At 39.2% G+C, this 24,352-nt stretch overlaps 1 protein-coding gene and 1 long non-coding RNA gene across 3 annotated transcripts in view; one reads left to right on the forward strand and one right to left on the reverse strand.

Moving 5' to 3' along the window:
• Positions 1-14,135, reverse strand: part of LOC114903427 — a 34,957-nt gene extending 20,822 nt beyond the window's left edge. The window contains exons 1-2 of the long non-coding RNA XR_003795727.1: positions 13,938-14,135; positions 13,154-13,222 (exon numbers count right to left, since the gene is read on the reverse strand). This is a non-coding gene — a long non-coding RNA (uncharacterized LOC114903427). The remainder of the gene's footprint in view (positions 1-13,153; positions 13,223-13,937) is intronic.
• A 76-nt stretch (positions 14,136-14,211) lies between these two features.
• On the forward strand, positions 14,212-22,893 carry ZNF770 (zinc finger protein 770). Of its 2 annotated transcripts, none has more exons than XM_029236276.1 (2): positions 14,212-14,311; positions 18,421-22,893. In XM_029236276.1, exon 2 carries the CDS (start codon positions 18,477-18,479, stop codon positions 20,556-20,558), a length of 2,082 nt encoding a protein of 693 aa, XP_029092109.1. In that variant the 5' UTR covers positions 14,212-14,311; positions 18,421-18,476; the 3' UTR covers positions 20,559-22,893. The 2 variants fall into 2 exon arrangements, with proteins under 2 accessions (XP_029092109.1, XP_029092110.1); XM_029236277.1 differs by having other exon boundaries at positions 14,246-14,339.
• The last annotated feature ends 1,459 nt before the right edge of the window (positions 22,894-24,352 follow it).

Here is a 24,352-nt window from a genome sequence, read left to right on the forward strand (position 1 = left end):
ACCTAGAATATTCACATTAAGTGTAATAAGGCCACAAATGGCCTCAGTCGGTTGGGGTCTGGTTTTGCCACTGAGCCACTTCCCTTGCTTCCTCCAGATCTATAATCCGCCCTTTTGCACCTGCTCTGTGCCTGGGAAACTGACCTATCTGCGCTTCAGCCCCACACTCCACTGCCCCCAGGTTTCTAATGGGATACAGCCAATGGGGAGCCCAGCAGGCTATCCAGGAGCCTGGGGTGTTTCCCTCTCCTGAAGGACAGTCATCTGGAGGCAGTTGCTCTTTACGCAGTCTTCTTCCCATGACTCCTTCCTTCTGGCCTCCAAGAACCACTCTCTCCTCTCGTCTCCTAGGGACATGTGTCTTGGGATCACAACTCTCCTGTCCCACTATCACATTCCTATCCCTGTGCCAGCACTCCCCCCACACCTTTGAATGAGTCTGTTTATTAAATCCTCTTTCAACGATCCCAATTTGAGAATACCATCTGTTTCCTGATGGGTCCCTGACAAATGCAGCACACCAATGAGTTCAGATTGAGTCAGGTTTTCCTGCCTAATGGATTAAGGAAAAGCTTTCAGCTTTTAGAACTTCTTGGATTTCAAAATTATATGTAAGATACTGTGAACACGTACAATCTACTATTTCTTTCTTCTGTTTAATATATACTGCTCCTTCTACCTGGAATGCCATTCTCTCCTTGTCCAATTGGCTAACTTCAATTTAGTCTTTAAACACCATGTGAACTTCCAGTGAACTTCAAGAGTGAACTATCCACTGACCAATCCCCTGTAGACAGCACCTCACCCAATAGTCCTGGACACTTGTAAAGTCCCTGGAACAGCCTTGGAAAACTTATGTGAGTCTGGGACTTGAAGGGAAAACCCCACCCAAGGAAGTGATGGACTCACAAGTGCTGTTACTGTTACATAGGTTAAATATATTATGAATGGAAGGCTTAACATTTCTTAATATTGCTGTATGATTCAAGAAACATTGGGGAGTGCAGTCATACATAACTAAAATTTAGTGGTTTTAAATTTCATTTATTCACCCTCTTGTACCAAAGACTCACAGACAAAACACAAACAGAAATTTCTGAAAAATAGTAGTGCAATGCACTCTGGCATTTTCTAGCCTATTGTAGTCCATATCACTTTTTTAAAATATCAATCACACCCTAGAAATGGGTCATGCAATACACAGTGTGAAAGACACCAAACTAAACAGTATTCATTGACAAATGCTTCCACACTTTGTCAAACAAAGAACCAAAATATTGTAACCATGCTTTAGTTTTTTGCCATTTATACTTTCAGTTTGTTTCTCCCCATTTTCAGTTATTTGCTCTCCTGAGCAGGGGGAGGAATTCCTGTCCTAAAGCTGGATGACATCTGGCTAGAACCACAAGACGTGTGCTGACACAGAAACCAGAGCAGCGGGCAATCTGGGAGTTGGGGCTGTCTTAGCCAATTTAGAATATTTGGTCACCTTATCTGAGATTACATGTAAACTCACTTTTTCCAGTCTCTCAGAAGGCAGCTTGTACTATGTAATTTTAAAAGAATTTTTTTTCTGTGTTGTTTAATGATTTGCGTTAATTTTAAACAAGGGTTTATGAACTGTGAGCTAGTGCCAGGAAAATGTGGCAATTGTTGCTTCCCTAGAGAAAGTAGCAGTGCTTTTAATAATAGATCCTGGTAAAGTATCTATAATTCTTCTATGACTTAAAAGTCAAAGCAAAATATGGATTGGGTAAAAGGATTTTTTTCTTTCTTTTTTTTTTTTTTTTTTGGTGTGTATGTAGAAAATATACACAGGTCTGACTAAGGAAAAAAAATTGTTCTAATTAGACTCTTGTTTGCATCAAGCCAGCATTCATTTAGGTGCCCTTGAAAGAAAAGGAGTTAATTATATGGACACTGTATCATTTAGGATTAACACTGGCTACATGTGACAGAAATCGAAAATAGCGGTGGATAGTAATCTTATCTTAAATAAGATAGTTTTAGCTCTCTTGTAACAGACAAGAAGTAGGAAGTCCAGAACTGGCATGGCTTCAGGATGTCAAAGGACCAGGGTTCTTTTCTGCTACCTACTACTGAGATTCCTGTCAATGCATATAAATTCTAGACAGTTGGAAGGAAGAAGCGAGGAGGAATTACACACACAATGTCCCCTACAGCCCATTAAACAGAATATCATCACAGGCTGTACTTAGCTGCATGGAAGGTTAGGAAATGTAGTCTTTTTAACAGGAGCTCAGCTAACAAAGGAGGAAGATGGCAAAGACAGATATTGGGGAAAACAAGGAGTTCTTCCCACAATTATACATGACCTGAAATTGAGAAAACTTTAGGCTTGATTTCTGCAGACTCTGCCTCTCCTTCTCAAATAATCAGTTCTCCTTCTTCTTTAGTCTATGGTTAAAGGGAATTACAAACAGCACCAGTAGTTTATATAGCTTAGTTGATTACTTTGCCCCTATATGGCAGAGACTGCCATGCCAGGACAGCGTGTGGATGGCTGGAACTAGAGCCAATCAAACCCTAACCACAAGGCTGCGAAACAAGGTCTAGCTAGGAATCAGGAAGAGGGAAATGGATGCTGGGGAAGCAATCAACAAATATCTTACCACCATGTCTAAGAGGCAGCTCTATGTTAACATGTTCAAATCAAAATTCTTGAGCTCTCTGTCAATTTCCACCTCCAACGCACTACCATCCACCTAGTCATTTAATCCAAAAACCCAAGTGTAATCCTTAAACCTTTTATTCCCCTCACTCCTCACATCCATCAGGACCAGCTACACAATATGTGGGGCCCAGTGAAAAATGAAAATGCAGGGACTCTTGTTGAAAAATTATCAAGAATTTCAAGAGAGCAACAGCAAAGCATTAAACCAACTGTGGAGTCCTTCTAAGTATGGGGCCTGGTACAACTGCACATGAAGCCAGACCTGCATCCAATATAGATCCATACATTTTGTAAGTTCTACCTCTGTGATAGTTAAGTTTATGTGTCTATTTGACTGGGCCACAGGGTACTCAGACTTTGGTTAAACATTATCTGGGTGTGTCTGTGAGGGTGCTTCTGGATGAGATTAACATTTGAATCAGCAGACTGAGTAAAACAGATTGCCCTCCCTAATGCTGGTGGGCCTCGTCCAATCAGTTGAGGGCCTGAATAGACCTAAAAAGAGTAAGAGGGAACTCCTTCTGTCTGACTATTTGAGGTGATACATCAGTGTTTTCTTGCCTTTAGACTCAAACTGAAACATTGGCTCTTCTCCAGTTTTGAGTCCGCCAGCTTTCATACTGGAATTTACACTATCAGCTCTCCTGGTTTTCAGGCCTTCAGACTCAAACTAGAACTGCACCATCAGCTCTGCTGTGTCTCCAGCTTGTCAACTGCAGATCTTGGGACTTCTCAGCCTCCATAATTACAGGAGCCAATCCCTTATAATAAATTTCTTTCTTTTCTCTCTCTCTATATGCATCCAATCAGTTCTGTTTTTCTAAAGAACCCTAATACAACATCCAAAACAATTCTTAAATTAGTACATCTCTCTCCATCTCCATAACGATATCTCTGTATCTCTGGTTCTGGACTAAATGGTATTGGCCACTTAACAAGTGCACCTGCTTTCACTTTTGCCCCTGCTTCAGTGGTGTCCAATCAGAGAAGCAGAACCACAAGGATGGATGCACATACACACACACACATATGCATATATAAAACAAATATATAATATATAAAAATATTTTTATATGTAATAAATATTTAAATATAATAAAACATATTTCAAATATAGTATATTTAAATATATAATATATATCATATTTTATAACTAAATATATTTATATAAATATACTATAATCTTTTATATAAGAATAAAAACTACAAAATTTATACAAATATATAAAATACACATATATGTAAATACCTATATATACATATACACACACACATATACATATGCATATGAATTTGTTATAGGGCTTTGACCTTACAACTGTGGAAGCTGATTAAACAGTGTACATGCCAGCCCCAGGCTCTGGCACTTAAAGGGATGATGAATATAAAGAGGGAGATGTGAGGATCAACTAGAACCTGTGAGAACAGACTTGAACCTATAAAGATAGACTCGGAATTACTGTCATTCTCTCACAACCTCTGAGCCTCCAACTTTAATGAGAGTATGTGTCCCGCTGGAGAAGCTGATGCCCTTAGTCATGGAGCTAAATATGATCCTGGCCCAGGGCGGAGCGAGGCTGAAGGAGAAAATCTAGCAGGACTTGTGAGCCAGATGCTGTCCCAGGCCAGTAAGGTGAGCCAGCAGATCACAGCAATGTGGGTGCATTGTAGTGGGGTCTTGTGCCCTGCTCTGACCTTCCAAGTGTAAAAGCAATAGGCTACTGCTTCCTTTCTGCCTTCCAAATAGCGTACAAAATGCTCCTTGTGAGGCTCACTACCCCTGAGCACTACAGGGAAGGGAATTCTGGGAAACATAACTCAGGTTTAGCTAATTTGACACCATACAAATCCTCCCCAACCCCTCACCTAACTACAACATGGCAGCAATAGATATCACTTAAAAATTCAAATCAGACCAGTTTTTCTTCTTAAAGCCTTGCAAATGCTTTCCCCTACATCTAGAATAAAATCCGAACTCTTAAAAATGTCATGAAGAACCTAGGGGTAAGACAGGAATAAAGACACAGACCTACTAGAGAATGGACTTGAGGATATGGGGAGGGGGAAGGGTAAGCTGTGACAAAGCGAGAGAGAGGCATGGACATATATACACCACCAAACGTAAGGTAGAGAGCTAGTGGGAAGCAGCCACGTAGCACAGGGAGATCAGCTCGGTGCTTTGTGACCGCCTGGAGGGGTGGGATAGGGAGGGTGGGAGGGAGGGAGACGCAAGAGGGAAGAGATATGGGAACATATGTATATGTATAACTGATTCACTTTGTTATAAAGCAGAAACTAACATACCATTGTAAAGCAATTATACTCCAATAAAGATGTAAAAAAAAAAAAAAAATCCAAACTCTTTACCATAGTTTACGAAGCTGCACAGGATCTGACCCCTACCATTCTCTGAGCTCATTCATTTTGTACCACTTCCTCCTTGAGCACCATTCCTGAGCCTTCTACTTGTTCCTTAAACACATGGAGGTCTTTACTGTCTCCATCTTCACATGGCCTTCTACTGTGTGTCTATATGTCTCTCTGTGTCCTTTTCTTAAAAGGCTAATCATCACTGGATTTAGGGCTTACCTTAAACCCAGGATGATTTCATATCAAAACAATTCATTATATCTGGAGAGACCCTATTTCCAAATAAAGTCCCATTCACAGTTCCGGGGGTTAGGACTTGAACATGTCTTTTTAGGGGACACAATGCAAGTCATTACAGGTCTAATGAAAGATTCCTACTATGCCTGCTTCTTCTTGGGACAGGATCCTTCAGAGATCTGAACTTGTGACTGACTATCAGGACCCCTAGTAAATGCTACATGCCACAAGAAATTTAGACATTTTCAGGTAGCGCAGAAAGGAGGATTTTTACATTCCCTGAACTATTAGAGAAATGACAGTTGGGATGTGGACAATAATTAAAGTTTGCAGGATCCAGAATTAGGAATTTATGTGATCACAAAGCTTCCAATGCATCCCTTGGGGTACACTGGGTAGCTGACTGCTTAACAATACTTTAAAATGTGGTAAACTGCCTGGATTTGTAAGTCAGATTTTTGACAATGTAACAGCTGGAAGGAGAAATGACCTTTACGCTTGTGTTAAAACTTAAGCAGCTTTTGCCACAAAGCATTCCACGTTGCTATTAGAAAGCAGTTTGGAAAACTCAGGCTTGTTGAAGAAAGTTGCTGTAGGAGGATTTTAAAGCAAAACATCACAGGAGCAGCTCAGAACTCCCTGTGAAATTGTGAGTTATCCTTCCCACTCCTTGCTCTTAAAGAAGTTATTCAAGGGGAGGAAGAGAAGGAACTGGTCAGGGTTAGAAATAAGGGTACAAATCCAGCCGAGCAGAGGGTGGAGCTCAGTCACCCAAGTTCAGATTTCTAACACCAAAGCCCCCTCATTACGGGGTAAGTGACTTCCTTACTTTGGATCAGAGAACATACTAGAAAAATCCCTGGGCCTTAAACACGAACCATGACGACTGAATTTCTACCTAGCTGGGAAGCCAGTCCTAAACAAGACATCAGTAATATCTTACATATTTGCCCCTGGAATCTAGCAGCCGTTGGCGACAGTTTTACCATCCACAGCACCACTTGGGGGTGGAGGCTAAGAAGAGAAATACCTCCATATGTTCCCACTCTTGTGAAGATGGGTGTTTTTTGGTGGAATGTGCTTGTGAGAAGAACAGTCCTCCAGAAATTAAGATCCAGAAACAGGAGAAAGGTCATAGCATCAAGCTCTCCTGACACCATAAACAAAAAAGCTTGGTAGATACCATAGCTCTGCCTTCCCTCCTTGGTTAGCCTAGACCCTGGTATTATAATAGTTGGAGGGGTCTCCATAGTCAATGACGGTCCAGTGGTCAGCCCTGACTTAAGGGTGAACAAATGTGGTCAAAGTCCTATACTGGGAATCCTGCCTGCTTTTAGGGTAACTCTAGAACCCCAGTGCTACTGAATTTGAACCAACACATAGAGAGTGGGGTAGGATGGTGCTACCTAACTAGACCCAGAAATCCAATAGGAATTATTACCAATGGAGCTTTCGAGAAAATTTCCAGCAACGCTTTAGGAGATCGATACTAGCCTATGAGTTGGAGGCGGTCCAAATACTTTAAGTAAAATACAGCTGTACTACGTTTTACCTTCTGATCCCAAATGACCACTCCCCAACCCCAGCCACTGCCACCCTTTCCTCAGAAGCCATGTAGCAAAATATACAGAGATGGCAAATATTTTTCTCAAGGAAATACATGATGATGAGGAGATTTTATTCACCAAAAATCCTCTTAGAAATATATGATGAGAAAGAGATTTTATTCACCTTAGAAAGGGAGAGGTGTCTTTGTTAGAAAAATTCTTTGAAAAACACGAGTTCAAAAAGATGTATGCACCCAATGTTCATAGCAGCATTATTTACTATAGCCAAGACATGGAAGCAACCCAAGTGTCCACCAACACATGAATGGATGAAGAAGATGTGGTATATGTATACAATGGAATATTACCCAGCCATAAAAGAATCAAATTTTGCCATTTGTGACAACATGGATGGACGTAGAGCGTACAAATACTGTATGTTTTCATTTATATGTGGAATCTAAAAAATAAAACAAATGAACAATTATAACAAAACAGAAACAGACTCACAGATACAGAGAATAAACTAGTCATTACCAGAGGCGGCAGTGATGGGAAGAGGGGCAAAACAGATGAAGGGGATAAGAGGTACAAACTACTAGGTGTAAAATAAGTAAGTTACAAGGATGTAATATACAGCATAGGGAATATAATCTATAAAAAATATCAAATTATTATGCTATACACCTGAAACTAATATTGTAAGTCAACTGTACTTCAATAATAAAAGAAATTCTTTGATATTTGGGAGTAGAAACTGACACCTGAGGAATACAGATTTTGGTAGATTAGTTGCAGGTGAGCAGATGGTTTTATTGGTTGCTCCACAGACGGAGGAGGAAGAGGAGAGAGGAAAGATAAGAGGTGGGATGAAAGCAGCAGATGTAAGCTCTATGCTAGGCCAATCACTGGGGGGCAGGAACAGGCTTTAACAAGCATTAAAGCTCAATGTGGGGGCTTCCCTGGTGGTGCAGTGGTTAAGAATCCACCTGCCAATGCAGGTTCGAGCCCTGGTCCGGGAAGACCCCATATGCCACAGGGCAACTAAGCCTGCGCGCCACAACTACTGAGCCCACGTGCCACAACTACTGAAGCCCGTGCGCCTAGAGCCCGTGCTCTGCAACAAGAGAAGCCACCACAATGATAAGCCTGCCCACCACAATGAAGAGTAGCCGCTGCTCCCTAAAACTAGAGAAAGCCCGCACACAGCAAGGAAGGCCCAACGCAGCCAAAAATAAAGTAAATAAATTAAAAAAAAACCTCAATGGGAAAAATATTTGCAAATAATATGACTGACAAGGGGTTAATATCCTAAATATATAAACAGCTCATACTACTCAATATCAAAAAAACAAACAACCCAATCAACAAATGGGCAGAAGATCTGAATAGACATTTTTCTGAAGAAGACATACAGATGGCTAATAATGACATGTAAAGATGCTCAACATCCCTGATTATTAGAAAAATGCAAATCAAAGCAACAATGAGATATCACTTCACACCTGTCAGAATGGCTATCATCAAAAAGTCTACAAATAATAAATGTTGGAGAGGATGTAGAGAAAAGGGAACCCTCCTACACTGTTGGTGGGAATGTAAATTGGTGCAACCATTATGGAAAACAATATGGAGGCTCCTCAAAAGACTAAAAAAAGAGAATTAGCATATGATTCAGCAATTCCACTCCTGGGTATATATCTGGAGAAAACCATAATTCAAAAAGATACATGCACCCCAATGTTCACTGCAGCACTATTTACAATAGCCAAGACATGAAAACAACCTAAATGTCCATCAACAGAGGAGTAGATAAAGAAGATGTGGTATATATATATACAATGGAATATTACTCAACCATAAAAAAGAATGAAATAATGCCCTTTGCGGCAACATGGATGGACCGAGAGATTGTCATACTGAGTGAAGTAAGTCAAACAGAGAAAGACAAACATCATATGATATTTATATGTGGAATCTTAAAAAATGGTACAAATGAATTTATTTACAGAAAAGAAATAGAGTTACAGATGTAGAAAACAAACCTATGGTTACTGGGGGGGAAAGGGGGGAATAAATTGGGAAATTGGGATTGACATATACACCCTACTATCTTTAAAATAGAAAAAAAGCTTAGAGAGAGATTCTTGGGGGATACAGAATTTCAGTTTTTAAAAGAAATAAAGAAGGTACTTGGTATTTTTACTTTTTTATATAAAAGCAAAAGAAGAAGAATTGTGTATATTCAAATATCTTCTTTAAAAATGCAATTTCTGGCTTTTTCTTAGAGAACACAAATTTAAAGTGAAATAATTTTTAAAGTCCAATACAAAATTAAGAAAATCCACAAAGTTTTGTGTAAATATTCAGTCATGCATTCATTCATTAACAAATACCTGCTGTGCATCTGTTACATGCCTGGTACTGCTTTGGACTCTGAGGATGCAGAGGTGACCAAGACAGATCATGTCCTTGACCGCATAAATTTTGTAGAGCTTAATGATTTAAAATTTCTGAGAAGAACTATAAAGGCAAATAAAACCAACACCTGAACTAACTGCAAGGCAAATTCAAAAAAAAAGAAAAGCTTTGAGAATTGACTAGACTTACCCTTAAAAGTCCAAGATAGCGACTGAGATACAAGCTTGGTCATGGCATACACATCCAAGTCAAGGAGACAGGCACAAGAATCAAATATATGACAGGAGGACAATTGGGTTGCAAAAATGTCTTCAAACAAATATTCACCATGCTATCCAGTTAAGGTTCTGAAAACCCTGGGTAACACATTCTACCTACAGGAAAAACAAGGTTCAAATTCAAGGTTTTCTAATAGTTAATTAAAAGGAGGCAAGAGAGTAACCACAAGAGAACAGAGAGAGAGGGAGGGATTGAAATTAAGATTGAGATTCTGTCTGTCATTGGATAAAAACAAGCAGCCATCACCAAAAAGTGTACAAACAGTAAATGCTGGACAAGGTGTGGAGAAAAGGGAACCCTCTTACACTGTTGGTGGGAATGTAAATTGGTATAGCCACTATGGAGAACAGTATGGAGGTTCCTTAAAAAACTAAAAATAGAACTACCATATGATCCAGCAATCCCACTCCTGGGCATATACCCAGAGAAAACCATACTTCGAAAAGATACATACACCCCAATGATCATAGCAGCACTATTTACAATAGCCAAGACATGGAAGCAACCCAAGTGCCATGAAAAGATAAATGAATAAAGAAGATGTGGCACATATATATATAAAATATATATATACACACACACATATATACACACACACGTACACACAATGGAATACTAATCAGCCATTAAAAAAAGAATGAAATTCCACCATTTGCAGCACATGAATGGACCTACAGAATATTATGCTTACTGAAATAAGTCAGACAGAGAAAGACAAATACTGTATGAAGTCACTTATATGTGGAATCTAGGAAATAATACAAATGAACGTATATGCAAAACAGAAATAGACTTACAGATATAGAAAACCAACTAGTGGTTACAAAAGGGGAGAGGAAGAAGGGAGGGGCAAACTAGGGGTATAGGATTAAGAGACACAAACTACTATGTATAAAATAGATAAGCAACAAGAATATATGTATAGCACAGGGAATTCTAGCCATTATCTTGTAATAATTCTTAATGGAGTATAATCTGTAAAAATACTAAATCACCACGCTATATACCTGAAACTAATATAATATTGTAAATCAACTCTACTTAAATTAGAAAAAAAAACTCAGTTTCAAAATTTCTGTCTTTAAAATATTCCAAAAGGCATGACAGATGCTGAAAGTGTGAACTCCTTTCAAATGCAATTATGTTGAATGCGCTTGGTACTGGTTGACTTGCTCCCAAGGCCCCACATACTTTCAGTTGAAGCCCCATCCCATAGTGACTCCTAAATCTTCAGTAAAGTGTTTAGACACACACACACACACACACACACACACACAGACAACTATGAGTGAGTGTTTTTCTAGAACTTGATGAATAAGTTCTATATTCAATGGTTTGCTAAAAAGGAGATAGCCCTAAAGGTTAAGGACTACAGAGGACAGACACACACTAGGAGCAAGCTGTGAGAACTCACAGGTATCATGAAGACTGTCACATGCCACAGAATTAGATTTTCACCTAAGTTAACCAGATATTCAAGGAGGAGGAAGCCTCCAGATGACAGCATGGCTATTCTAATTTTGCCTCCTCCATTTCATTATCCATATAACTTCTGAGTGAGTTTTCTAAGACACAAATCTAAGCATGCCCTACCTATGATCAAGATTCTTCGATAATTTCCCATTGCCTACTGGATTAAAAAAGAAGAAGAAGAGGGGCTTCCCTGGTGGCGCAGTGGTTGAGAATCCGCCTGCCAATGCAGGGGACACAGGTTTGATCCCTGGTCCAGGAAGATCCCACATGCCGCGGAGCAACTAAGCCCGCACGCCACAACTACTGAGTCTATGCTCTAGAGTCCGTGAGCCACAAGTACTGAGCCCACATGCCACAACTACTGAAGCCCGTGCGCCTAGAGCCCGTGCTCCGCAATGAGAAGCCACCGCAACGAGAAGCCCACACACTACAACGAAGAGTAGCCCCACTCACCACAACTAGAGAAAGCCCGCGCACAGCAGCGAAGACCCAACACAGCCAAAAATAAATAAATAAAATAAATAAATTTATAACAACAACAAAAAAAGAAGATAAAAACCTTTGCAAAGCATTTAAGGCCTTTCCCAGCTTCTTGCAAAGTGCCTGGTGAGCAGTGGGTTCTCTAAACATGGAGCATGAGCATGGTTCCCTCTTTCTATCAGGGCTCAACTCAAAAATCACAGAACTTCTCAGAAAAGTCACCCCTGGCCATCTACTAGAATGCCAGCAAGCCCTCTCCCCCCAAATTTTCATAGCCCTCTTCTATAGTTATTTTCTCTCCTCAGTTCTTTCAATATCTAACATATTATGTATTTTACTTATGTAACTTATTGTCTGTAACCCTCAGTAGGCATATATAAAACATCAACTATAAATATAGTCTCTAGGTAGACAGGGATTTTTGACTTTTTAATTTGTCCACTACTATCTCCATTACCTAGAACCGGGCTTGGCACACAGCAAGTGCTTCATAAAATATATGTAGGATGGATGGGTGCGTGGATCATTAAAACCTCAACCCAAAAACCAGTTCTACCTGAAGCCTCCAGGAAGATTTAGATATCCCTGCTTCTCTCTCCTTCCCTGTACATAACTTCTCTTATCATATTGTACTTCTTTGAATGTTGAGCTGAAAAATTCATTGAAATCAAGGGCCTCACTTTCATTTGTATGTACTTAGAAGTGACTCCTTGGTGCTTGGTACATGATATGCCATTGAATAAATGAATGATTGATTATATCCTTATTTTAAAGATGAGGAAAATAAGGTTTAAAAAGGTTAAATAACTTTTAAGGGCACACACTAGTAAGTTGCAGAGGTAAGATACTAACCCAAATGTATACCAAGCCATTCCTTTAGTTTTCCTTGTCACTACTACCATATCTCCCTACAATGTTCTATCCTGTCCCACATTTTCTATTATTCATATTGTACCTATTACTAAGTCCCTGTTCAAGTCAAATCCCACCTATTCAATGAAATCTTCCAGATGACTCTTATTCACAGTAACTTCTCCTTTTTTTTTTACCAGAAAGTTCCTGAGATAGCTCTCAGGGTAAATGGGGGAGGTTATAAGATAGGGTTTGTGGCCTATCTTATAACAGCTTATCCACTTGTGTTCCTCACTCCATATTCAGGCTCTTGGTGCAAAGGCCTACCTGTTTTGCAGGTAATGCACCCTCCATTGGTCCCCAACCTCAGGTAACAGTCTCTCATGATCTGCATATCTCTCCTAAGGACTTATGTGGCTGGTGATGGATGCAACTGTTTCCTTGGTTTGACTGAGCTGAGCTTCCAAGAGAAGCTGCAGAATGAAGCAACTCTGAATAATCCGCATCCCCACCCTGGGATTAGCACTCAGGATACATAAAGCTTTTCCCCTCCTCTCTCCGTCTCAGTTTCTGTTGAAAGAAAGGGTTTCAACCTTTCCCAAATGTGACTCTTCCAAGGTTGTTTCATGAGAAGCAAAAGCTTATTTTCTATTAGCCATTTCCTCATGTTATCACATGGAAAATAGACTTTTCATTGGCCCAACTTCTCCCTTTTTAAACAGAGGCGCATATACCAACATCAGAAATAACAATTTTTGTTGTCAATGGTCCTTGAAAAGTAATGTAAAAAGATACTTACAGTTGAAAAAATATGCTTGTTACTTGTTCTCATTTTCTCATCTCAAGCTGAGACATATACACTCAGAACCTGCAAAAACCACAATAAATTCTTCTCTAATGTCTTCTATACTTAAAATCTTCAGTACATACCCAAGCATCTTATTCAGTAATAATGTGCCACCCTAGTTCGTAACTGCACTAAACATTTAACCCTTAATTGTGTCTACATAAAATGTTGAGATATCCACAATCTGAGAAGCAGTAGTGAATTAAAAGCACAGGACCACCTGTGTTCAGATCCCACCTCCATCATTTATCAGCTGTGCAAAGTTAAGTTCCTTAACGTCTGTCTCCTTTCCCTCATTTTAAAATGGTATCCTATCACTTCATAAAGTTGTTATATTTAATTTGAAAATAGTCATTAATAAATGATAGCTATATGGGAGTTTATTATGCACCGGGCACTATGTTGAGCACTTTACATCCATTTCATCTGTCAGAGAAATCTGAAGAAACTCAGAAGCTGAGCACAGGGCTTTGTACATTGTAGACAACTAAAATATACTGAAGGAATGAAGCTAAGAAGGTCCGGGGCTATCAGGATATTGGTAGAGCTGTGAGTGGAGCCCAGGTATGCCTGACCGCAAAGCCCATGTCCCTGACCCCTGCGCTATATTCTGACAACGTCCAGAGTGCCCAGGACAGGGCTGGCACAGAAAGGCCCTGATACATGGCGTTTTGTTTACCATGGGCCCTCTGACATTAGAGAGGACTAGAAGAGTGGTCTTTGAACGCGGGCTCACCAGTTTCCAGCAGGGCCTTGAGCCCACTGGTCAGGGCTACGTGGTTTTCCTAGCCGAGGACTGAGGTGAGATGGAAAATGCACCCTTCTTCACTCCTCTATTCTCTTCTCCCCACAACTGCAGCGCCGGGTGAGCGGCCCGGGGCACGCACTTCTGGAGCCCCTTTTTCCTCTGAGACTCGCAGGCTAGCCGACGCGACTGCGGCCCTGGGTTGGAGGGAACCTGTTTCCAGTCGGACCGCGTCCGGCGGCGCTTCCGAACTCCGCGCCTGCGCACTCAGCCCGTCTCCGCGCCGGCCCTGAGGACGTGTGCGCGCTGCCTTCGCGGCTCCTGGGGCTTGAGATGCGCGGCTCGCGGGCCCGTGCCAGCTCCAGGTGCGTGAGGAGGATTTCAAGAACCCAGGTGTGAGGTGGAGCGACCCCCCCGGGAAAGGTCGGGCCTGCCTCGGTCCCTCCAAGGTGCCCGGGGACCCAGAACGGGGGCGCCACGACCTCAGCTCCTTTGCTTTTCCCACTTCCCCGCCTTCTGACTGCAGCTCATGGGGAGCGGGAATCTCTGAGAGGAATTGCAAAAAACGATACTTTCCCCTGCAGTGGGTCGTATCACATGTGGCATTTTTCCCCCTCTCTGTGGCCAAAGCAGTTTTCATCCTTGCCTTTACTTTCCTGGTGTGGGATTTTGCAGTCTCTGAACTCTGGCTCGACTCCTAGGTGCTTACTGGTTGTGGGCAATTAGGGCGAGGGCCAGTTGTCAGGGCCTGTGTCCTGTGCAATCCCTCACAGAGGAAGAGGTGAGGGTTCAAGGTCAAGAGAGGGGGCCGGGAGAAGTGGGGCAGAAGAAGCTACAGAGAGGGAAAGGCTGTGATAAATGTCGCCAGAGGTTATTCCGTAACTGAAAGTTCTCTAACTTTCTCTCAGTTCTTGTGTTTCTTGTTCATTTACTTTTGTGATATCCTCACCTTGTTTTAATGGTGTTGTTAAGACTGGAAAACCAACAGGCTTTCGGCCTTGAAGTATCGTTGGAATTTTTGAGATCAGTTTTCACAGTTTTATAACGGAGTGTATCTTGCTGTAGTCAGGGTAATCTGGGGGTTGACCCATTGAGATTTACCATCTTTTATTTTCACTTTAACATAGGAAAAATTACACGCTGTTGGATTTGTTTTTGAAATATGACCGACAAAAAAGGTCATTTGAGAACACAGAGAAATCAGTAGAAGTGGGATTTGGAGTTCTATCAAATTACTGTGCATATGCTTAAGTACGCGTGGGACTGCATTTGGAGCTTGGGATCCCTTAGCTGTCACTTATAAATAGCAGATGAGATCACTGCTTGCCACCAGTGATTCTAACAATATAGGGCTTCCAGTAAGTGCTTTCCCACATGGTGTGGACGCAACTGACAATAGTATCCGGTCCTAGTGCTAGTGTTAGTTGATAAGCCATAGTCTCTTTTTGGCACAGTAACTATAGGTAGTCAATTCCTGTTATAATCAGAAATGGTTGTCATGTGTGTGGTTCTAGTGTGGGATTTTTTTTCAAGTGTTCCAAAGAAACTATTAAAGGAAAAAAGAAATACACAATAGGAGCTGAGGACCCTGGCTACAGGCCAGAATCCTATGTGTGATCTTTCAGGCCCGACCATAGACAATTGCGTGGCTTTGCCTGGCTGGCCTCTTCGGGGGAAGCTGCTCTTGCCACACCAGACTTGGGCATGGCCAGTGCACTGCAGTTTTCTGGAGGGAGTTGCAGTCAAGGACTCACCCCTTCCCTCCCACTAGCCATGCTCATACTGTATTGCATTCCTGGCTCAGGTACTTCCATTCTGAGGGCCTTGGCCAAGGTACTTCCCAGGTGCCTCCACCAATACCTCCTTATTGCAAAGGGAGGGAAGGTGGAGGGGGCAGCCTTGACTGAGGTACTTTTCTCCATTTTGACCCAGGACCATTCCACTTGCAGCTCTTCCTTCCTGCTCCCCTGGCCCACAGGTCCATAAAGAGGCAGAAACCTTTTGTTCCAGCCTCCTTTGCAGAGAGATGATTGTGTGCATTGCATCCACCTAACCCTCACCTAGTGTTCCATTTAATCGACCACTGGGGAACCAGTACTTTTTTAGCCTCTTGCTTGCACTGTGGCAGTAAGTGAATAAAGACTTGATTATTACTTGCAGTTTGGCTCATTGTCCTAATTGACACCTCAACACCTGATTTTGCCTGACGGGAATTAAATAAATTGCCAAGTCCTTGGCAATTCACTTAATTTTAATCCTCGTAACTGCTGCTGTGTTAGCATTTTAGGGATTTGGAGTATATTCACCTGTAATTTCTCTAACTCAGTGTTGTGAAAGTGCATAGTAATAGCATCAACAGCTAATTGTTGCTAACGTGGATACCTGGGTTATATGGTATATTTTATAAATTAATATAGTGGCTTGCAGTCAGATTATTTGTGTGGCATGTTACCTTTGGCCTCTAATTAGATTTTTCTGATAAATATTTTGGGGTTATATGGGTCAGTTGAAGAAAATTAATAATCCTTAGTAATCCTGTCTCATCCTATGGGCCCCAATCTTACTTAATAGATTACTTGCCACTTTGAATAAAGTGATTGATTTGTTGTAGGTTCCTCTGTCTAGTGTGTAAAGAGGTATGCCAGGAACAGGTTTCACAGGTTTTTACCTCCTCCTATAGACGTTTCACAAAACAGTATTTATCCTTACCATATGTTATGCAATCTGATATTTTCTACTCTATTAAACAAAAATGCTGATCATGACCCACTAAAGTGATTGCACAATCCACTAATGGGTAGTGACATGCAGTTTGAAAACCACTATGATAAAACAACTAGAAGATAATTTGCTCAATAAATGAATTTTTTTTTCTGTTTTTAAATCAGATTCCTGAAGAGAACCACAGTGGGTGTGTTTGTGATTTTGTGTTTAAGGTGTCTTCTAGGAGAAAATAGATAATAGCACACAGCATATATGTTGGATATTCACTAAATCATCTGACAAAAGAACACTGAGTTTCTGGTAGATTTATCAACTCTCTGATCTCAACTAGAAGATACAACATTAGAGAGCTGGCACAGCTTTTTTTAATCTCTGGCTTCCTTATTTAAGGAAAATGCAGTAGAAGACGAAGGATGAGAAGAAAATTGACTTTTCAGTTAGGAGAAGACAGGGTATAAAATGGTTGAGAAAGTTCCTGGTAAGCTTTTGCATGTGTCCTACAGAGGTATATTAGGGAAAATATCTTTATCTTTATATTAACTGAGACCAAAATGACCTTTTTATTCTACTGCCTGAAAAGTAAACTACACTCGGACTTTCAATTACTTAGCCATAGATAAGTATATAAGTAGCCAGTGTGTCAACCTCATTGCCTCTGTACTTGTCTTTTAGGACTTCTACAACAAAGTGGAAAGGAGAAATAAAAAGAAATGTTTGTTTAGTGTGTTTATCTCTTAGTTAGAAACCCTAAAAATGATATTAAGTAGATAAGGATAAAGTTTTTAAATTTGATTAGTGTTGAGCTAAATAATACCTTACATTCATACATTGCTTCAGTTTTCCAACACATTTAGGTGCATTATCTCCATTGATTCTCACAACAACTCAATGTGGTAGGCAGGCCAGGAGGCATTTTCCCTGATTTAGAGATGAGGAATCTATATTTCCTTCTTGCCACCAAGTTCATATGATGGCAAATCCGGGACTAGAATCCAGGTTTTCTGGGACATTTTCTCCCAGTTGTTTATGTTATCTTTGTTGGTCCAAAGAAGTAACTGAGAGTAAATATTGCTAATGATGTGGCTAAGAATTTTGATAACTAAAACATTCCATTCTCAGATCATGTCCAAGGTATGCTATAATTGAATGCAGATATGTCTTAATTTTAGTATTATATTTTATTTCTTACACTCTTTATCTTTCTAGCCCAATGTTTGAAAAATGACAAATCTACTTAATAGTGGACTAGGAAAATTGGAATTAAAAGATTTATTTAATGTTAAGAAATTCAACTCAGTCCCCTTTTAATGTATCATCTCAATTAATTAGAAATATAGCTTAAAATTATATACATTTTTAAGTATTTCTTTTAAAGACTTCTCATTTCTCTGTATGAGTGAAATTAGTTTAATGATTCTAAAGGATCTAAGCGGGCCTCTCACTGTTGTGGCCTCTCCCGTTGCGGAGCACAGGCTCCGGACGCGCAGGCTCAGCGGCCACGGCTCTCGGGCCCAGCCGCTCTGTGGCATGTGGGATTCTCCCGGACCGGGGCACGAACCCGTGTCCCCTGCATCAGCAGGCGGACTCTCAACCACTGCGCCACCAGGGAAGCCCTAACTTACTTTTAGACACAGGAAGAGTTGAGGTTCCCTATTGCCTTTAATACCTTTAGCCAAAGAACAGGTTAAATTATTTCTTTTCATATGAATAAGTAATTTTTAATTAATACATTTTTATTTTTAATTTTTAGACATCTGTGGAGTGTAAGAACACTATGGAGCTCATCAGAGTATATCACTGAAGAATATGATGGCTGAAACCAATTTTAAAATGCTAAAGATTCAACAGTGTGTAGTAGCCAACAAACTACCTAGAAACAGGCCATATATTTGCAATATTTGCTTCAAGCATTTTGAAACACCCTCAAAATTAGCGAGGCATTATCTCATTCATACTGGTCAAAAGCCATTTGAATGTGATGTGTGTCATAAAACCTTTAGACAACTAGTTCATCTGGAAAGACATCAACTAACTCATAATCTGCCTTTTAAATGTAGTATTTGTCCACGCCACTTTAAGAATCTGAAGACATTCGTGAAGCACCAACAGCTTCACAATGAAACTTACCAGAATGACGTTAAACAGGTCAGAAGACTGCTGGAGGCCAAGCAAGAAAAGCCAGTGTATGGAATGTATCATGCTCTTACCACAGAGGAGAGATGGGCATTACACCCGTGCTCCAAGTCTGATCCTACATACAGCCCTACAAAGAAAAAAAAGAACATTCACACGTGTACAATCTGTGGCAAGCTGTTCCCATCACAGTCAAAACTTGATAGGCACGCACTTATTCATACTGGTCAGAGGCCTTTTAAATGTGTCCTGTGCAGTAAATCTTTTCGACAGTCAACTCACTTAAAAATCCACCAACTCACACATTCAGAGGAAAGACCTTTTCAATGTTGTTTTTGTCAAAAAGGATTTAAGATTCAAAGCAAACTGCTGAAGCATAAACAAATCCATGCCAGGAATAAGACTTTTCAGACTCTTTCATTAAAGGTGAAGAGTCCAGAATCAGGCCCCCTGCCTAATAAATTAAATGCAAAGCAGGATAGTTTTGAAAATGGTGATATACGTGAATCTGAGGAGAATAATCAACTTGATGTCCACTCTATTTATATTGTCCCTTTTCAATGTCCAGAGTGTGAAGAATGTTTTGAATCAGAGCAGATTCTCAATGGACACAAGTGTTTTCCTGCCAGAAGTGGCAAAATTCCAAGCAGGCTCAAAAGAAGCTACAACTATAAAACCATTGTTAAAAAAATCTTGGCTAAGCTTAAACGAGCTGGGGGTAAAAGATTAGATAATTTTCGATCTGAGAAAAAAGTATTTAAAAACAGTTTCTTGAAAAATTGTGAACTTATTTCCGGTGAGCAGAGCCCTGAACAAACCCAGAGAACATTTATGGGTTCTCTTGGCAAGCATGGAACATATAAGACAGTTGGCAATAAAAAGAAGAAAACGTTGACTTTGCCATTTTCTTGGCAAAAGCACTTCCAGAGCCAAGATTTGGGAAAAAACATAAAAGGTATTCTTACACCAGAGAACATGTTAACTATGGATAATTCTGTGAATAATAAAGATGTATCTATCTATGGTTCATCAGGTGAGGAATTCTTTGAAAACTGTGAGGTGCTTCAGTGTGGTTTTTCAGTTACAAATGAAAACATCTATACTGGACATAAGATGTGTCCTTGTGACAAATGTGAGAAAGTGTTTCCTTCCGTATCTAAACTACAAAGACACTATTTAATTCATACTGGACAGAGGCCTTTTGGCTGTAATGTTTGTGGGAAATCTTTTAGACAGTCAGCTCACCTGAAAAGACATAAATTAACTCATATTGATAAGATTCCATATAGAAAATCTCTTTGCCAAGTAGAATTGGAAAATTTGAACAAACTTTTCATTCATCAAGGCGATAATGTTAACTATAGTGCTTCCCAGCAATGTCAGACTCTTGGTTTTCAAAAATACGAGGTCTCAGAGTCAGATCAAACATCAGAAATAAAAGTGAAGGCAGAATCAGAGGATTTCATTCTTGGTACCCCCTATAGGAACAGGCAGCCCTGTCTCTCTAGTGCACTTCTGGAATCAGAGCAGAGCCGTCATAGTCATTGTTGTAGTTATTCAGGGCGTAGTGAGAGGAATGATGGCCTTCTTTACCAATGCAGTGTTTGTTCTAAAAGTTTTAGATCCCCATCTAAACTGGAAAGACACTATCTAATTCATGCAGGGCAGAAGCCATTCGAATGCTCAGTTTGTGGCAAAACATTCAGACAGGCTCCTCACTGGAAGAGACATCAACTTACTCACTTTAAGGAATGACCACAAGAGAAAATGGTTGTCTTAAATTCAGTTATGTAATTGACAGACCCACTAACACATGTGTGGTCTTTCTGGTGACCTTGCTCTTTAGCCTGTATCATTTATAGTGTATTTTTATCAAAAGGCCTGCATTAGATTGAATGATTTCATAGGCAGTTGCTTGTCTGCATAGTCAGAGATACATAGAAATGTAATATGTTTTAGGAACAGCCAAATTAATTTTTAGGGGGAAGAACATGATTTGATGCCATAAAGCAAGTATTTGTTTTATTTTAACATACACTTTGGCTGTATTGAAAATGTTGTAAATCCATGATGTAGTACAAATAATTCAGCCTCATTTTTAAAGGAATTATTCCTTAAGACACGCCATCTCCTTTTATATATGCTCAAAAGACTGAGAGGCAAAAATTGGTTTTTGGCCACTACAGATAGCCCCACTTATATTATTTCATGTATTTTACACCTATGGTTCAAATTCCATTGCAAAATTTTTTCTTATAAGCTAAAAAATATAAAGGCAATAAAAGTGAAAGTGGATGAGAAAATAATAGCATTATTTTCATTGTTCTTTTCCAAGCTGTTTATTCTTAGGACTCCGGTAGCTTACCCTCCTATTCTATAGGTGATTTGAATTGTTTTTTTGCCCAGCCTGCTGTTATCTTAACCCCCAAAATGTACAAGTAGGAGAGAGGCTAGGATGCACCTGTATACATTTACCATGTTTATTTGTCAGGAATAATGTTCAAGTGCCATAATCTTTTTGATGATATGTATGCAGTGCCATCTTTTCAGAGGAATGAATGCAATTCATCTACATGCTTATTAATGATTGATAGCAGTAGTTGTAGACTTAAGACTCACCTGTAGATCTGCATCTCCATAAGACTTTTACATTTACCTTAGCAAAACTTTCTTTTAATACCTCTTTGAGTGGTCCTATGACTAAACTAAATATTAAGTTTGATCAAACGACAGTGACTAGGTCTAGTTCTATTTTTTATTCCTGTTTTTTTGCAAGATTCTAATGCTAAAGAATGTTATTTTGATCATTAGTAAATTGTTATTTTAATTAGTAAGGTAATCCCGTATAGGTATAAGATGCTTATGGAATTGAGAGTATCATTCTAAACAGTACTGTCATGATTTGGGGAATATTTAGTCAAACTGTAAAAGGCTTGTAATCACACATTGTCCTTCACATTTGCCATTTTTAATAAAATCTTTAAGAATGACATTTCCTAGCAATAAGAGAAAGTAACCATTATCTTTCTAAGGTGAAAAGAACAGGTGGGTATTTATCCTAGCACTCTCAGATATATGTAGTGACAAGCCCTCTACTGAGAATGGATAAAGGAACAATTTTACATTGTACTGTAATAATTGTCTCTGTTGGGGGGGAGGGGGAGGAGAAGTCAGTCTGCTTTTACAAGTGAATTTTGAGAAACTTGGGTTTAATTCATAGAGCTTAAACTTAACAGTACAGATAAAAGCCCAACGATGTACAAATGTGCAGGAGAATCGTGTTTTAAAGAATGTTTCTCTTATGTTTCCTTGAGATGTGTTCCTCCAGTGCAAACAAGGTGATGTTTTATAAAATTTACTTTACACAGAACTATTTAAGAACACATCTATTACATAAAAGCAAGGGATAACTAGTTCATGTTTTCCAAGAATAAAGGTTCAAGGGTTTTTTCTTTAATATGTCCGAAATTATATATTTGGGAATTTTCCTAAGCTATTTATGTAATTTTATTTGAAGTAAATGTCTCATATACTCTTTTCCCAATCCTAACAGGAGAATCCTAACAGTGTTGTGCTTGTATGCTTATTAGACTTTATTTGCCTAAGTGATACTACTATACATTTTTTTTTTTTGGCCCATGCCTTTTTAAGCTGTTTCATATTGAAAGTTGGAATATTGTAAAAATTTTGTCGAAGAGGTACTGTAGTGCTATTTGAAGTACCTGTAACGAAATACTTATTTACTTTTATTATCACTACAAGCTGTGGAAACTTTATAGGAATGAAAATAAACTGTATACATCCATGATAAACTGTATACATCCATGATAAGAAGTTTAAACATTAGATGTTAAATGATGACTTGCTGCATGCTAGAACTGTTATTATTGTTGAATCAATTGCTTTGGTTTTCTGGAAAAAATAAACTTTTAAATATCTGTAAAGAAAATTAGAAGAATTTTTGTTTGGGCAATTCCAGGCTGTAGCATGATTATTTACTGAAGTAGTTTGATTGAATTAGTGAAATTATTGTTCCTTGTTTTGTACTGCAATAGGGCCTATTAGGACAAAATGTGTGTTGAAGGAAAGTAGATGGTGATTCTTGAAAAATTCAAATTTTAGAATATTTTAAAAATAAAGTTTCAAATTATACAGTTTGAACTTTTTTAAAAGGGAAAATCACATAATACAGGAACAAGGTACTGATTGCCAAACACTTTCCTGGGCCCACTCCAGTCTACCTTCTACCTTCTGAGCTTTCTACGTGGATAGTTAATCGTTTACTTCCTTGTTCATGTTAAGTTTCTTTGATAGCTCCTTATAACCTACAAATGGATATGTTAACTCCATTGCATGTCACATGATCTATCTGCTTATCCATTTATCTTCCTCCTTGGCCTCCCTGTCCAGATTTGTACTAAAGAAACATAAAATTAGTTCCTCCAATACACGTTATTCCCGCTTCCATCTTATCTATGTAGTATTAATTTAAATTAGATACAAACTCATACTGTATTCAAAGAAGAGATTTAGTTGAGCCAGGTTTTATTTGTTTTTAGTCCATGATTATGGAAGAAAACTAAAGTGTTTAATTTGCAGAAAACAGATTTCAATTTACGTTACGTGAGATAACCAATGAGAATTATAGACATTTTTAAGGGATAGCACCAGTGTTTGAAGTCTGCATATCTTATAAGAATCCTTTGTTAGAAGTGAATTGTCAAGGGCTGTTTCATGCAGAATATCTGCTCTTTAGAAGCAGTGAAAGGAAACATTTAATTCCTTTCTTGAGATTTCTCCTATTGCCAGTTAGAAGGGCTTAGAATTTCAGGGCTAACTGCTAGAATTCTATTAGCACTATTCTATTAGAGAACAAAATTCCATTAGAGGAAAAAAGATAACTGAAGAAGAAAAGTGGTACAATGGTATTATTAAACAATATGGAACATGTAATACTTTGCATCTATATCAGCTAACTTCTATTCATTCTTTGAAGTTTAAGCTTAAAAACTGCTGCCTCTGGAAGCCTTTTTGATTTACCCTAGCACTCTATTCCCTGTGCTCCCACTGCTTTTTGTTCATAACTCTATTAATCGTCACTGTTGACTAGTGGTTTTCAAACTTTAGTGTGCACTAGAATCATCTACAGGGCTTGTTAAAAGCATAGATTGCTGAGCTACACCCTCAGAGTTTCTGATTCAGTATTTGGAGCTGGGCCTGAAAATTTGCATTTATACAGGTTAACTGTTATTACTATACTGAAACTATACTTTGAGAACCATTGAGCTAAACTACATTTTTCTGGAAAGCAAGAGAATTCATGATTTTATGTTTTATACATAAAGTATAAAGCAGTATCTGTAATGTTTTTACCTCCTCAAATATATACTGAATGTATAAAGGAAGAAATGAATGAAGCCATTACAAACTCTTACCTTCTCTGTAAATCTATAACTTCATTTAGAGCCTTTCATTCATTCTTGGCATGAGTTTGCCTTCTAAGATGTTGAGGTCAAAGCCAATCCAAAACTTTCTAAACTTCCCTCTTC

The sequence above is a fragment of the Monodon monoceros genome, unplaced genomic scaffold (genome assembly GCF_005190385.1).
Source record: "Monodon monoceros isolate NGI ecotype Baffin Bay Population unplaced genomic scaffold, NGI_Narwhal_1 Super_Scaffold_21, whole genome shotgun sequence".
NCBI classification, from domain to species: Eukaryota; Metazoa; Chordata; class Mammalia; order Artiodactyla; family Monodontidae; genus Monodon; species Monodon monoceros.

Bases quoted from the DNA above. Each gene is read 5' to 3' on its own strand.
- ZNF770 (XM_029236276.1), top strand. From the start codon at position 18,477: ATGATGGCTGAAACCAATTTTAAAATGCTAAAGATTCAACAGTGTGTA.